The 17,407-nt window shown below is 31.4% G+C and overlaps 1 protein-coding gene and 1 pseudogene across 1 annotated transcript; one reads left to right on the top strand and one right to left on the bottom strand.

Moving 5' to 3' along the window:
• Window positions 1-1,894: 1,894 nt before the first annotated feature.
• LOC133779615 (salicylic acid-binding protein 2-like) lies at window positions 1,895-16,526 on the bottom strand. The gene is made up of 3 exons (XM_062219558.1): window positions 16,176-16,526; window positions 2,446-2,583; window positions 1,895-2,333 (listed from the first exon to the last, which is right to left on the bottom strand). The coding sequence occupies exons 1-3, from the start codon at window positions 16,524-16,526 to the stop codon at window positions 2,055-2,057; spliced, it is 768 nt and encodes a 255-aa protein (XP_062075542.1). The 3' UTR covers window positions 1,895-2,054.
• On the top strand, window positions 2,870-11,928 carry LOC133812973 (probable glucan endo-1,3-beta-glucosidase A6; annotated as a pseudogene).
• Window positions 16,527-17,407: the final 881 nt, after the last annotated feature.

Below are 17,407 nucleotides of genomic sequence, written 5' to 3'. Positions count from 1 at the left end.
TGAAACAGACATTTGAGTGAAAAAATGAAGAATAAATGGTGAGAGAGATGTAGAAGAAGAGGGAAATGGGGATAGAGAGAGATAGAAAAAAAAAAAGGATTTGAGAGAGAGGATGAGAGGGAGAAGAAAGAGAGGGAAATGGGAGAAGAGAGAGGACTGAGAGGGAGAAGAAAGATAGAGTGAGGGATCTGTGAGGGAGAAGAGAGAGTTTTAGTATATAAAAGTATTAGGGGCGACACGTCGCCCTTAATAATTTTTACTTATTTTCACATACCGCCCAAATTTCCTCCAAATATCTGATTATTAAGGGCAACACGTCGCCCCTGATATTGGGGCCCATCGCCCCTAATACCCAATGTTAGGGGCAACTCGCCCCTAATAATTTTCGCTTATTTTCACATACCACCACAAAAAATTAGACTCAGTACCAATTTTAAATGATCCACTTTAATTTTTACCCACTATTTTTAACTCTTATTTTTGTACCAAAATTTTTCAATTAATGTACATATTATACCCCTTCAATTACATTTTTTTTCTCCTTAAACACGCTACAATTATAATGCATTTCCAATTTAGCTATAATATGACACATATATTACATATTACAATAACACTTAGAACCATGTGCTCAAATAATGGTAATTTGGGAAGTCTGATGATAATAATAGGTAAAGTTCAACTAAATATATTTAGTATCTAATTTTAGTTAACTACTCCTAAAAGTGGGTAGTTCTCAAATTTTTCCCCCAAATTTCCCAAAATATCTTATTATCAGGGGCAACGTCGCCCCTGATACCCAATATCATGTCGCCCCTAATAATTTTCACTTATTTTCACATACCACCTAAATTTCCCAAATGTCTGATTATCATGGGTGACACGTCGCCCCTAATACTTTTTCAGAATATTAGGGCGCGACTCACAATTTGTTGTCCCTAATATCTCTACATTAGAGGCGACACTAGGTCATCCCTAGGCGACACTAGGTCGCCCCTAATAATGTCGCATCTAAAACTGATTTTTCTTGTAGTGAAATACGAACTTTTAAAGTCTTCGACAAATTTCAGTGCAGAGCATCGAAAAAGCTTTATTTTGCTCAAATATAATGTAAGTGGTGAGAAATAGTTCATAATTTAACAATATAGTAATTGGTGTGAACAAGGATACTTACCATTTGGATTTTTGGTCCAAATGATTAATCATTGAATGAAACATATTATTAAATGAAATGACCAAGAATAATATATATGGAAAAATTATAACTATCATTATTAGTTATTATATATTAATTAAGGATCAAATCAAGTGTGACACGACGAAGGCGACGACGTCGTATTGGTGTACGGACTGTCCGGTGAGTTTCTCCTCTTAGCTTAGATAATCTTATTACATATTACGTTTGTTATACTAACAAACACTTACACTACACCTGTAAAACTCTTCAAATTAATTATATTCAAAACTCTTATTAATGATTTTGTTTTACAATATAATCGTGTACCATTAGACTCCACACATTTCACACTATATATTATATTATATATCACTATTCATCGAAATTATTGTAAATATATCTATCCATAAATTATGTATTTATGTTGATACCTGTAGTTATATATATATATATATATATATATAATTAAGCCTAACAATAAACAATATAAGAAAGACGTACATATAACCAACCAGCATTTTGTATCATAATTAATTATAATTCAACTACCATTTTATAGGTAATAGTTGATCGTAATTCAACGACCATTTATCATCCATGGCTTTTAATAAATATAATTAGTAATATTAATTGAAATTGTTCCTGTTTTGCCAACAAATAATAAAGACTACTACTGAAAAAAGTTCAAACTTTGCCAAAATAAATTAAGCATACAAATAAAAACATTAATATACGTAATTAATACAATGATCATTCATTAGGTCATGATGACTTTTATCTCCAAGTATAATACTCTTATTGGCTGGTAAAATTAAAATTAAAGAAAATAACAGCTGATGATGAAAACATTAATAATTAAGTTCAATATTATATATTTCTAAGCAAATTTAGATGCAATCTTTACCAAAGCATCACAAGTTTCTTTTGGCTTGGAATTCATTGGCATATGATCCGCGCCTTGGATCTCAACGACGTCCGAAACGCCACCGTTTTGGATCATCCATTGCTGAAATTCCAATGTTATTGTCATGTCTTGGTCACAAATAGCATAAACTCGAGGAACTGACCCATGAGTTTTCAGATAGCTTCTTTGCTTTGCACAAGTCTCAATGAACAATGACCCAGGCCTTGTCAAGGCCATAGCCAATTCATGATCCTATATATATATATATATATATATACATATATATAATATGAATTTTTGAATTAGTTAGACTTTTCAACAATATTTTTAACTAATACAAATAGTAACACATGAATCAATGTACCTCTTTTGGGCTGAGTTGATAGAGCTTGGTCGAAATGGAATTTGGACCAAAGATTATGGATGTTAGTGGTCCTTTAGGGGTCTCAAATGACCCAAACTGTGTATCTAGCCGTGCACCTGGGGGAGTCCTTTCCCAAAACTTTACGCATACGACAAAAACATTTTATGAAATAATAGAATTTGTAATGAAAAAGAACAGCAATACAAACGTTACATGTGTAATTCTATGACCTATTTATGTTCGTGCCTTGTACCCATCAAAAACACTTTTTTTTAGTATAATATATAAGGATTATTAGCTCAGTTATCCAAGTTTTTACAAATTAGCAAAATTATTCTTATATTTAGTTTTTCAAGTTATATATAATAATATTGTTTTTTTTAAGATTATAATATTTAAAGTAAGGTTTCTAAGAGCAGCCACAATGACTCCTGTAAAATCAACAAATCTTCAAATTTTTAAAGAAATTGTCAAAAAAGGTGCTCCAATAATTGCTGTATTACATATAAATTATTCACCTATGCTAAAGGAACAAGCTATATTTATAATATATTGTTCATACTCTAAACTATTTTTTTATTAATTTCTTATCCTTTCTCTCTCTCTCTTCAAGCTACATTTCTAATTTTTTTTTTATTTAAATGTCTTTCTTTCTTTAATTATTTTATATTAAGTGACACTAGCAACAAGTTAAAAGTTGCTTATTCTTAATTTATTTAAATTGTAATTATTAATTTTTCTTTTCATAATAACTTTAATTATGGAGTGATAGTTAGATAAATATTTGAAATGAATAAAAAAGTTTAATATTTAAATATTGTTAGGAAAATATATTTTATTTATAAATTTAGATTAGTTATAAACATAGTATAATTATATTTGACATTATATATATAAATATTGTAAATATTAAAAAATATATAAATATTATTGTAAGATATAGAAGTATTATTGCAAGTGAGAAAAAATATTTAAAATGAATAAAAATATAATATTTAAATGATATAAACAAAAATAAAGAAGCTGATATATGATATAATGTAAAAGATAAAGGTAAAATAAAAAAAATAGTATTTTGGTGATGTATTTTAAAAAATATAGTAAAGCACCAGTTGTGAGTGCCCTAAAAAAAAAATACAAAGTAAGGCTGTTAAAATTTTTGGCTGACATACTAGCTAATTTTTTAAGGCTATTTAGGTTTTTTACCCCCGAACTATTACATATGCATTATCGTGCCCCCCGAATTTTTCAGGCCGTTAAAAAATCCCCCCGATCTATTCACAGTCATGTAAATTAGGACTTCTATCCAATTCCGTTCATTTTTTGTAACGGGAGGATGATGTGGCCTTTTTTTTTACATATTTGGGATGACACGTGGGACTTATAACCCGCTGACATGGAAATTTAATTTTAACCCAAATCAGAATAATTTGTTATAAACCGAATTTCTTACAACAAACTTAGAATCCTTTGTTCATACTCTGTTTCTTAGTTTCATCTTCCTGTAAGTTTTCTATATACTCAGTCAATCCCCGAAATCGTTTTGGGTTTTATTAAAGTTCAAATTTTTTTTTTTTTTTAATGAACAGGTGCAGAGATCTCAGGCAAAGTAGGTGTCAACTATGGTCAACTGGGAACAATCTACCATCTCCATCTCGATCAGTCGAACTAATCAAATCCCTGAAAGCGAAATGAGTCAAAATCTACGATGCCAACCCAGAAATCCTCACAGCGCTTAAGAACACTGGTCTACAAGTGTCGATAATGGTGCCAAACGACATAGTCAAAAACATGTCCACCAACCAAACACTAGTCGATCAATGGGTTCACACCAACCTCGTCCCTTTCTACCCAGAAACTCTGATCCGATATCTCATGGTCGGAAACGAAATGCTCGGCGATTCTGATAACTCAACCTGGTTCAGTATCATCCCAGCCATGCGAAAAATCAAGAAAGCCCTTAAAACCCATGGAGCCCACAAAGTCAAGGTCAGTACAACTCTAGCCATGGATGTTCTCCAATCTTCGTTTCCACCCTCGAACGGAACTTTCAGGTCTGATATTTCGAGTTTGGTGATGAAACCCATGTTACAGTTCTTGAACCAAACCAAGTCCTTCCTCTTCCTTGATGTGTACCCGTACTTTCCTTGGTCTGCTAAACCCAACAACATTAACCTAGACTACGCTCTGTTTGAGTCCAGGAATATCACCTACACCGACCCAAAATCGGGATTGACCTACACTGTTTAACGCCCAAACGTGACTTCCACTTAGCGGTAGTCGTAGTATAGATCGGGCGGTCGATTCCACAAGGAGGCAAAGAAATAAAGTAAATCAATAAATAAATGTTAGAGATAAATAATATGAAGAAAATAGAACAAGTAATATTTTTGTTGTTTTTGAAATTTAAAGATTATAAATAAAGATATAATAAAGTGTGATGTAACAATAGGTAACAAATAAGAAGGATCAAGAGTCACCAATATGCATACTTATTTATTTGGATCTTTGATTCACAAAAATTACACAAATGGATAGTTCGCATCCCAACTATTCATTTGGAAGATTTATCATTAAAGCACAAATATATTTCACAAAATGTATTCAAGTGATTATTATTCTTTACCATGAAAAGATGAGAAAAATCTTATGAGAAATCTAAAAATGACATTATACCATTGGCAATAATGCAATAAAAGATTAGACATAAAACCTAACACAAATATTACTTTTACTATTTATAAAATACATAGAAAGAGCATGACTAATTCTATATAGATTTAGTAAAAGTAAATATATATGAATGAGATGGGGATAATGATGAAGATATTATCTATATTATTTTCACTAATTTGATAATACATAGAAAGTGCATGACAAAATCTATATACTATTAGTAAACATAAATATAGATAATAAGATGAAGAAGTAGAGATGAAAGAAAATAAATCACTCAAATATATAAACTTTAAGCACATGGTGAATCAAAAATACCAAACAAAGTCATAATGCATATAGGATCATCATAACCTTCCTAAGAAGGTTAGCCTATTATGTTAGACATTCTCATGAAATTTTAGAGAGAAAATATGAGAAACGAGACTAAAATTTGTTAGAGTTTTGCTACCTAAAAATTACATACCAATTGTGAAGAAAGTGTCCCTATTTATAGATGGAGAAAACGACTAAAAAGAAATTAAACAACAATTTGGGGTTTACAAAATAAATCTGAAATATTAATAATAAAATATGATTTTGAAAAATCAAATCTTATTATAAATATTATCCTAGTTATTTTGGTATATGGTCAAATACCATTTTTCAAAAGCACCAAAAAAGATGAGCTTTAAAGCTCAAAATGGCAATTTTGCAAGGCCCAAAGTGCACAAAAAGTTGGGCCAAAGGTGGCTGGTGGAAGCTGGTCCATTGACCAAGCGCAGCCAATGAGGGCACGCCACGTCAGCAGGTGGAGATGAAGGAAATTGGCTGGTTGACTGGGTCAACGGGCTGGAGGAGAAAGGCAGGAGGAGCTGGGTCTACTGGGCTTCGGATGGGCTGTTGGGCCTGCTAGAATCCTTGGGCTGCTGGAGGAGGCAAGACTCTGAAGGGAAATGAGGGTTACGTTGAGCATTTGTTGGATGTTGGAAGGAATGCTTCGGACAGGTGGCGCAAGTTTTGGTGGCTGGCTGGAGTGCTGCTGGGACGCGTGGCACGCTGTGGCAGTGACACCTAGCGGCTAGGAGAAGAGTAGCTGGCGGGCCTGGGTCCTATTGGGCTTCCTTCTTGGGCTTTAATCTTCAAAAATACAATTTTCTCTTCTCTTTTTTTTCAGATTTAATTATTTTCTTTTCTCTTCCTTTCAAAGTATCAAAATACAACTTTAATTCCTACAAAATAATAATAAATTAAATTATAATCAAATATTTTCATTTATAAAATAAATCATATTAATTCCATGAAAATATTAATTAAAACTTAATTTATTTTGACAATTAAAATCAATGAATGTGTATTTTTCACCACTAATCACAACCCCCAACTAGCTTATTGCTAGTCCCTAGCAATTCAAGCGGATAAAAATTATTACCACGATGAATTAGTGAACTAAATTATGCAAAATCATTTAACAAAATGTTTAGTGAGAATTTAGAAAATGCTATTTAAAGCTATCAAAGTTGCACACCAAACCATATCGTTCTTTCCAAAATTAACACAAACAATATTGAAAAATCACCAAAGAATAAAGTCTCAACTCCAAATCCTCACAAAGGTATTGAAAGTATTTTTATGGGAGATGGTTGACACTCTTGGAGTTGGAAATTAGTCAATTAACACTAAAAAATGGATGTTATCGTTTTAGGACTAACAATGTTAACGAATATTGATCAAAAGATAGGCTAATCAATTAATTTTACAAAATGATATTAAGAGCCAAAATAAAGAACAAACAAGATTAGATAATAAAAATAAACAAAACTTTTTTTTTATTTTTTTTTATAAATATAAAACAAATGTAGTAATGTTGATATTTTATTTTTTTTTATAATTTTTTCAACAAAACTACAAAAAAAAATTGATGAAAAATGTTGCTCTTGTTCTCTTTTTTTTTTATTCATTTTTTTAATATATTTTTTTTTTCTTTCCTTTTTTTTTCTTTTCTTTTTCTTTTTTTTTTTATCATTTTTTTTTACAAGTGACAACATAGGAATAAAATAAAATTACAATAAATTAAAAGAACAATTACAATAAAATACAACAAAGGCTCTTTAAAACAAAAATTATCCCTCTAGTAAATGTCATATTTTAAATCCCAAAAATTAATTTTGCCAACTCAAATGATCAATAGAAGTTTTCAAAGTTGTTTTCTCATTCTCACTTCTCACAAAAATTAAAAGCTTTAAACTTTAGGATTTTTCTCAATTGAATGTGTGTCATTTTTATTTTTTCCAATGTTTGGTTGTGCATGAAATTACTCAAAAAAAAATTACTTCCTAATAGTAAAAATAGCAAAAACTATCTCACCAAGATTTTGTAGTCATGAATTTTGCAAAAATTTAACTCAAAATTTCAAAATGGTAATCAAAATATATTTCAACGCATGAATATGCATACTACCCCCAACTTTAAATGAGACATTGTCCTCAATGTCTAACGTTAAGCGCATTGTGCAAGAAAAAGGAACATGATAACCAACAACCAAACCCCAAAAAGTAAAATTTGCAACATTAAATAAAGACATAAATTAAAATAAAATACACTAAAAAGAAAGATAAAACCTGATCAGTCTTTGGTAGACAAAAGCATCGTTCTCAGGTAAGTCTACCAACAGCATATTTGCGTACTATCTTGTATCAAAAATGAATTTTCTTTTATCCTGCGTCTCAAAAATAGAAGCGTTAGTAACATTTTCAGGATAAAGAAAATGTTCAGGTTCAAAATCGTGGAAGAAATTTGGTGAATTTTTCATTGTAAATAGGTTTATGATTTCCTCAATGATTAAGTCTATCACATCAGTATGATAGCTTCCATTTTTCGTTGGAGTGGTTGGAAGAATTTCGGTATGGGAAAGAGTTTCACTCCAAATGGGAATAGTATCATCCTCGTCGGATTTAGAATTGGGAGTAGGGGATGGTGTTATGGCCTCAGGTTGGGACGGGAATTGACTTAAATTATGTGAAATAATAGCGTTGGTCAATTCGGAAAGTTGAGTATTAGTTTCCCTAAAATCTTCCACAAATTGTTTATTGAATGCTCTTTGCTCCTCATAAATGTGTGTAAAGTGTCCTCTAAGGAATTTGTATTAGTGCAGACATTATATGGAGGTTCATGTGGGAAGTTAGGAAAATTTTGCTCAAAATTCATGTGATGCGGTGCATGGTAGTTGTACTCAGGCTTCCAACTAAAATCTACAGGGTTGGTCCAACTAGAATTATGATTCCTATGGTCGACTCTTTCAAAGTCACAATAACGTTCATCATAATCTACCTCGGGAACCTCGTAACTTTCTCTTTCAAACTTAGTTTCTAAGACCTCAAGTTCTCGGTATTCTCTTACACTAAGTTTGCATGCACTCCTAAAATGGCTAGTACCCTCAGTAGCACTAGAATTACGATTATTTCCGAATGAAGAATAATACATGGGAAAATACATCTCGAAATGTTTCTTTTCTTCTTCATTCATTTTTTTTGATTTGGCTTTTGTGATTTTTTTTATTTTTTGATTTTTTTTATTTTTTTTATTTTTAGTTTTACTTGTTTCCAGGTCGATTTGAGGTTTTTAGAACGGTCCCACTTAAAACCCACACTTTATCTAGAACTCCACGAGGTTACTAGATAATTGTGGAGGGGTCAGAATTCACAAAAACGGTCCTCTTACAACCAACACTTACTAGAACTCCCCGAGGTTGCTAAGTAAGCATGGATGGAACTTTACTCAAATTGGCCTTTAAGCAAAAATTGCTTATGTTGACAAAACAAGCGTTGTTTTTATTATTATATTTTTTTTGTATTTTATGATTTTTGTTTTTTATTAAGATTTAAAAAAAAAACTAATAACAAAAACAAAAACAAAAAAAAATAGAAAATAAAAAAAATAAAATAAAGATACAAATCTAACAATAGAAAATAACACAAAAAATATATTTAAACAAAAGAAATATTTTACCAACAAAACTAAACTAACCAAATATAAGCAACCAATAAACTACGGAACCAATAATTAAAATAAAAAAAGAAATAAATTAAAACTAAACTAACAAATAGTTAAGCAACTAATTTATATATATATATATTTTCAAGTTTGTTTTTTTGTTTTTTTACTACAATAAAAAAAAGAGAAAAAAATAGAATAAAATAAGATACCAAAAAAAAAAAAAAAAAACTAAATACACACACAAATTTTTTTTTTAATGTTTTTTTCAACAATAATAAAAAAAAAAAGAGAGAGAAAAAAAATAACAAAACAAAACAAAATAAAATAAGTTACAAGAAAAAAAAACTAAATAAAATAAAATAAGCTACAAGAAAAAAAGACTAAATAAACACACAACAAAAAAAAACTAAAATTAAATTAAATTAAATTCACAAAAAAAAAAGGAATAAGTTACCAAAATTAAATTAACAAGAGAAAAAAAAACTAAATACACCACAACAAGCTTTTTTTTTTTACAACAAAAATAAATAAAAAGAGAAAAAGAAAACTAACAAAAGAAAAATAATAACAAAATAAACTACGAATAATACTAACAAATCCTAGAAAATAAATGATAGCAATTTTTTTTCTTCTTTTAGTACAACAATGACAAAAAAAAATGACAAACTAACTAAAAATGAGCAATAAAAAAAATGATAGTGATTTTTTTGTTTTTTTTAGGGTAAATAAGATATATCTAAAAAAAATTCCTAGAGAAATATACACAAAAATAAAATGATAGAATTACTTACCTCTTTTCAAAATTTATTGAAAAACTTTTTTTTTCACTATTACCTCCCCGGCATCGGCGCCAAAATTTGTTTAACACCCAAACGTGACTTCCACTTAGCGGTAGTCGTAGTATAGATCGGGCGGTCGATTCCACAAGGAGGCAAAGAAATAAAGTAGATCAATAAATAAATGTTAGAGATAAATAATATGAAGAAAATAGAACAAGTGATATTTTTGTTGTTTTCGAAATTTAAAGATTATAAATAAAGATATAATAAAGTGTGATGTAACAATAGGTAACAAATAAGAAGGATCAAGAGTCACCAATATGCATACTTATTTATTTGGATCTTTGATTCACAAAAATTACACAAATTGATAGTTCACATCCCAACTATTCATTTGGAAGATTTATCATTAAAGCACAAATATATTTCACAAAATGTATTCAAGTGATTATTATTCTTTACCATGAAAAGATGAGAAAAATCTTATGAGAAATCTAAAAATGACATTATACCATTGGCAATAATGCAATAAAAGATTGGACATAAAACCTAACACAAATATTACTTTTACTATTTATAAAATACATAGAAAGAGCAAGACTAATTCTATATAGATTTAGTAAAAGTAAATATATATGAATGAGATGGGGAAAATGATGAAGATATTATCTATATTATTTTCACTAATTTGATAATACATAGAAAGTGCATGACAAAATCTATATACTATTAGTAAACATAAATATAGATAATAAGATGAAGAAGTAGAGATGAAAGAAAATAAATCACTCAAATATATAAACTTTAAGCACATGGTGAATCAAAAATACCAAACAAAGTCATAATGCATATAGGATCATCATACCCTTCCTAAGAAGGTTAGCCTATTATGTTAGACATTCTCATGAAATTTTAGAGAGAAAATATGAGAAACGAGACTAAAATTTGTTAGAGTTTTGCTACCTAAAAATTACATACCAATTGTGAAGAAAGTGTCCCTATTTATAGATGGAGAAAACGACTAAAAAGAAATTAAACAACAATTTGGGGTTTACAAAATAAATCTGAAATATTAATAATAAAATATGATTTTGAAAAATCAAATCTTATTATAAATATTATCCTAGTTATTTTGGTATATGGTCAAATACCATTTTTCAAAAGCACCAAAAAAGATGAGCTTTAAAGCTCAAAATGACAATTTTGCAAGGCCCAAAGTGCACAAAAAGTTGGGCCAAAGGTGGCTGGTGGCAGCTGGTCCATTGACCAAGTGCAGCCAATGAGGGCACGCCACGTCAGCAGGTGGAGATGAAGGAAAGTGGCTGGTTGACTGGGTCAACGGGCTGGAGGAGAAAGGCAGGAGGAGCTGGGTCTACTGGGCTTCGGATGGGCTGTTGGGCCTGCTAGAATCCTTGGGCTGTTGGAGGAGGCAAGACTCTGAAGGGAAATGAGGGTTACGTTGAGCATTTGTTGGATGTTGGAAGGAATGCTTCGGACAGGTGGCGCAAGTTTGGTGGCTGGCTGGAGTGCTGCTGGGACGCGTGGCACGCTGTGGCAGTGACACCTAGCGGCTAGGAGAAGAGTAGCTGGCGGGCCTGGGTCCTATTGGGCTTCCTTCTTGGGCTTTAATCTTCAAAAATACCATTTTCTCTTTTTTTTTTCAAATTTAATTATTTTCTTTTCTCTTCCTTTCAAAGTATCAAAATACAACTTTAATTCCTACAAAATAATAATAAATTAAATTATAATCAATGATTTTCATTTATAAAATAAATCATATTAATTCTATGAAAATATTAATTAAAACTTAATTTATTTTGACAATTAAAATCAATGAATGTGTATTTTTCACCACTAATCATACATCAACCTCTTTGACCAGATGGTTGACTCGGTCATCTTCGCCATGAAACGAGTCAGGTACCCGGATGTTCAGATATGGATCGCCGAGACTAGTTGGCCCAATGGCGGCGATATAAACCAGATTGGAGCTAACATTTACAACGCCGCCACTTACAACCGAAACGTGGGAAAATTGAAACTAAGGTTCTAAGTTTGTTGTAAAAAATTCGGTTTATAACAAATTATTCTTATTTGGGTTAAAATTAAATTTCCATGTCAGCGGGTTATAAGTCCCACGTGTCATCCCAAATATGTAAAAAAAAAGGCCACATCATCCTCCCGTTACATAAATGAACGGAATTAGACTGAAGTCCTAATTTACATGACTGTGAATAGATCGAGGGGATTTTTTAACGGCCTGAAAAATTCGGGGGTACAATAATGCATATGTAATAGTTCGGGGGGTAAAAAACCTAAATAACCATTTTTTAAAAATAAAAAAGTTACTTTTACTTTCTCTCTCTAAACAACTAATGTCTACACACATTTCTTTTCACTTTCTCTGTCTAAACAAACACTGATCTATATTTTAATATATATATATATATATATTTATATCCAACACAAATAAAGAAAAAAATATATTATTTTTCCAATTTTTATACATAAAATTGATATTTTCTTCAAATTTTGGGACCCTTTAGGAGGCCCCTATACTCAGACACGGAATATAAAATAAATACTACTTTAAAACATCTTTAGACAAATATATATAGATATTTTATAACCAAGTTGTTGAGAGAATCCTTAATGGGAGAACCAAAATTCTTAAATTACTTTAACTTTTCAAACCAAAACAATAAGAAAATAAAATTTTACAATTTTTTCCTCACTTTTCTTTCAATAAATTTTTGGCCCACTTTTTATTGAAATTATAAACACAACAAAAATAAATATTTTTCATTTGTTTTTTCCCATCTTATATCTTATCAGTTTATTAACACTACAAAAAAATTGTGTTAATTCATTCAGTACCCAAACTCGACGGCTCGTGTGTGTCTGCCGAGATAGCCTTTAATATTGGCGGTCACCCAAAAGATTGTCGAGATAGCTAAAGAAAAAAAAAATTAACGTCAGACCCAATCTTGGCGGGCCTATCAAGATAAGGTACTTTAAGTAGTCAGTCTCGGTGGACTCATCAGGCTTGTCGAGATAGGCCTTACGAAAATAAAACCTAGCAACCCCAAAATCCCCAGTTGCCTTTCCCTTTCTTTTGTTATTTTATTTCTCTTCCTTCTCCCATTTCTTCTCCACAACTCCCTTCTCATACCAGCCCCGAAAATTTTTTATATCTATGTTCAAGTTTTTTTGCCTCAATTTCATCATTATTTTATCAAACTTCAATGATGGATTTGGGCATTTTTTGTTGGTAAGTCATTTTAATGTTTTTGTCCTAATTTCTTATTATTATTTTTTTTACTTTGAAAAAGTAAGTAAAAATTAACAAATTTTAATTATTTTTTTGTATGTTATAGGTTCAAATTAGTTTGGACAATCTTCGTACAACACTAGAGGAGCTTGGAAAATTACCTTAGAGCTTTATTTTAGTAAAATTTCAATTTTATTTTTTCATTTTTTTGGCCGAAATTTAGATTGTTTTTTTATTATTATTCTTGAATTATGAATATATTGGGTAATGTAAATGAATAATAATTGAAACTATTTAGATTAATATATGATTTTTTAATTTTTTTTATGAAAATTACAAAAATAATACATATAATTTTTTAAATAATAATATATATATAGTCTATCAGCTATTATAAATTATTTTGATGTGCTGCAAATATAAGATACAATTAATGAAATATAGTAAGAGAAATAGAAAAAAAAATGCAAAACTATTTTGATGGGCTAGAAAACTGCTGAGATAAGCTCCCAATTTCAATGGGAAATTTTAATATGTAGGCTTGATAAAAGTTATAATTACAAATAAATACTAGGCATATTAAAATTTACAAAATAATGCTAATTTTTTGTACATTACCCAAAATGCCATTTTCACTTCTTCCTCATTCTCATTTCTCTCTTCTCTCTTCCCTCTCTCTCTCTCTCTTATTTCACTCTCTCTCACCTCACAACACCACCACCACACTAAATATTATATTTCGAACAGATTTGGACATGATTTTTGGGTATTTTTGGCGATTTTTTTTCAGATCTGAAACTCTGAAATCTGTAAAAAATCGACACTGCTCGATGGTGGTTCGATGGTTCTCGATGCCAGCTCGATGAGACCTTCAAAATCATGATTTTTCATGAAAAAATGACTTAGCTCGATGGTGGTTCGATAGTAGTTCGATAGTGGCTCGATGGTGCTCGATGCCAGCTCGATGAGACCTTCAAAATCATGATTTTTCATGAAAAAATGACTTAGCTCGATGGTGGTTCGATGATAGCTCGATAGTGGTTCGATAGTGCTCGATGGTGCTCAATGCAATTCTTGTAAGAGACATAATTTTTCACTCGGGTGTCCGTTTGGGGTGATTTTTTTTTTATTTTGGGTATTTTTTCAAGATCTACACGTTTGACATGTTAATATGCACATTTTGGAAGTGTAACACTTGTAAAAAATAGAAAAGTGCAAACATACCTCATGTTTAAGACATCTTTTGGTATATTTTTAAGTTTTAAACTTCCCAAATGTGCATATTAACATGTCAAACGTGTAGATCTTGAAAAAATACCCAAAATCAAAAAACAAATCACCCCAAACGGACACCCGAGTGAAAAATTATGTCTCTTACAAAAATTGCATTGAGCACCATCGAGTCATTATCGAGCTACCATCGAACCACCATCGAGCTAAGTCATTTTTTCATGAAAATCTTGATCTTGAAGGCCCCAGCGAATGGTGGCTCGATGGTGCTCGATGCCAGCTCGATGAGACCTTCAAAATCATGATTTTTCATGAAAAAATGACTTAGCTCGATGATGGTTCGATGGTAGCTCGATAGTGGCTCGATAGTGCTCGATGGTGCTCGATGCAATTCTTGTAAGAGACATAATTTTTCACTCGGGTATCCGTTTGGGGTGATTTTTTTTTTGATTTTGGGTATTTTTTCAAGATCTACACGTTTGACATGTTAATATACACATTTAGGAAGTTTAAAACATAAAAATATACCAAAAGATGTCTTAACCATGAGGTATGTTTGCACTTTTGTATTTTTTACAAGTGTTACACTTCACAAATGTGCATATTAACATGTCAAACGTGTAGATCTTGAAAAAATACCCAAAATCAAAAAAAAAATCACCCCAAACGGACACCCGAGTGAAAAATTATGTCTCTTACAAGAATTGCATCGAGCACCATCGAGCACTATCGAACCACTATCGAGCTACCATCGAACCACCATCGAGCTAAGTCATTTTTTCATGAAAAATCATGATTTTGAAGGTCTCATCGAGCTGGCATCGAGCACCATCGAGCCACTATCGAACCACCATCGAGCAAAGTCATTTTTTCATGAAAAATCATGATTTTGAAGGTCTCATCGAGCTGGCATCGAGCACCATCGAACCACCATCGAGCAATGTCGATTTTTTGCAGATTTCAGAGTTTCAGATCTGAAAAAAATCGCAAAAAAAACCCAAAAATCATGTCCAAATCTGTTCAAAATATAATATTTAGTGAGGTGGTGGTGTTGTGAGGTGAGAGAGAGTGAAATAAGAGAGAGAGAGAGGGAAGAGAGAAGAGAGAAGAGAGAAATGAGAATGAGGAAGAAGTGAGAAGGGCATTTTGGATAATGTGCAAAAAATTAGCATTATTTTGTAAATTTTAATATGCCTAGTATTTTTTTGTAATTATAACTTTTATCAAGCATACATATTAAAATTTCCCATTTCAATCTCGACACTGAATTTCTGAGAAGGCCTAGCCTATCGAGAAAAGACATTTCTTGAGTAGGGTAAACGGGATACAATTAAGTTGGCTATTTTTCTTTTCCTACCAGAAAAAGAAACTGTAATTCTCCTTCTCTTTCCAAAACTAGAATAATAATAATAATAATAATAATAATAATAATAAATGAAAAGAAAATTAAGATATTTTATTTTGTGGGGGAGAAAATTAAGATATTAAAATAGAAAAAGATTTAAATATTAGATAGTCGTGATCTAGTTTTGGACTGGCATGGAGATCTAGAAGATGTTAAATAAAAAATCTTCTGTTTGTCTTATTCCATTTAAAATTTCACATATACATTATTATTTATATATAGAAACGAGAGAATTGATCGATTTTAATAAGTGATTAATTAAATATTTAAAGATGTTTAAGGCACGTAAGTATTTTTTATAGATGAGTACTAAACTTCTTTATACTTATTGCTTATGTTCATATATATATATAACAGTGTATTAGACAAAGTAGAAAAAAAAAATGAACGTTACCTGATCTACAACATACGATGGTTGATTAACGGTGTCCGGCATTAACGCCGTCAAGAAAACGGCGACGGTGATTTTTTCAGGAAAGTTCTCCATAGCCATGGCTATGTTGAGGCCTCCAAGGCTATGGCCGACGAGGACCACCTTCTCTTCCGGATCACGAGACGCCACTAGCTCCAACAGTGGCTGAGAATAGTCCAACATTGAGTGCACATCTTTAATACTCTTCATGTTGATGCCGGAAGCCGCCATGTCAACTGTCGTCAAGCGGTGGCCGGCCGCCTCCAGCAGTGGCTTCACCTTGTACCAGCTCCAAGCCCCATGAACCAGAACGAAATGTTTGCTTTCTCCCATTTTTTATTATTATCTTCTTCTTCTTGATAATTTTTTTTGTTGAGAAAATTTGTGATTTTGGAGAACTAAAAACAGAGCGGTTAGAAAGAAAGAAAGAGAGAGTTGAGAATTACAATTAGAATCTCATAACTCTAAAATCTCAACCTTTAACTGACTTAGGAAAGTACAGTCTTCCTTTCGAAAGTGAGGGAATATCGCTTCTCTAGGAGCGTCTGGGCATTACTACAAAATGAGTTTTTTAGGACTCGCTCCTAAAAAGTTCAGGAGGTGTTTTTTTAAAACCCAAAATCAAACTTTTTTAGGACACACAGAGATTTTAGCAAGTCCTGAAAGATAGCCTTAAAAAGTGGGGTTTTTTAAGACTCATGTTGCGAGCTCTAAAAGAATGTTTTAGGGCTCGCATTGCGAGTCCTGAAAAGTTTTGTTTTTAATTTTAAAAATTAATTGGTAGCCAAAGCTCCAACCGGAGCTCTGACTATGACGGTGGCGCCACTACCCAACGGTGGTGGTTCGGTCCAATCCTTTAGTGAGTTTTGAATCTCAAAGCGCAAGGAATGCAGTAGTGGTGGTCCTTTGGCTCAGGGTGGCTTGAGGTGGTCGAAAAATGCCCAAAAAGTTTCGAAAACCCACATAGTCGTCGAACTTTGAAGGCTCTGCCGAGAGGGAGAGAGAGGGAATCCAAGGAAGAGAGAGATAGAATGGGTTGTGTGTTTTTTTTTCTTTTCTGATTTAATATACAATAAATTTTTTGTTAAAAAAATTATTCAAACTTTTAAGACACACATAAGTTTTTAGAGCTTGCACTACGTGTTCTAAAAGAAATTATTTAAGGACTCTCAATGAGTGTCCTAAAAAGTCTAGGAACTTTGTTAAAAAAAATC

Source organism: Humulus lupulus, chromosome 1, assembly GCF_963169125.1.
Source record: "Humulus lupulus chromosome 1, drHumLupu1.1, whole genome shotgun sequence".
In the NCBI taxonomy this organism is placed as follows: domain Eukaryota; kingdom Viridiplantae; phylum Streptophyta; class Magnoliopsida; order Rosales; family Cannabaceae; genus Humulus; species Humulus lupulus.
The sequence above is the reverse complement of the archived record's forward strand: the minus strand, read 5'-3'. Positions and strand labels throughout refer to the sequence as shown.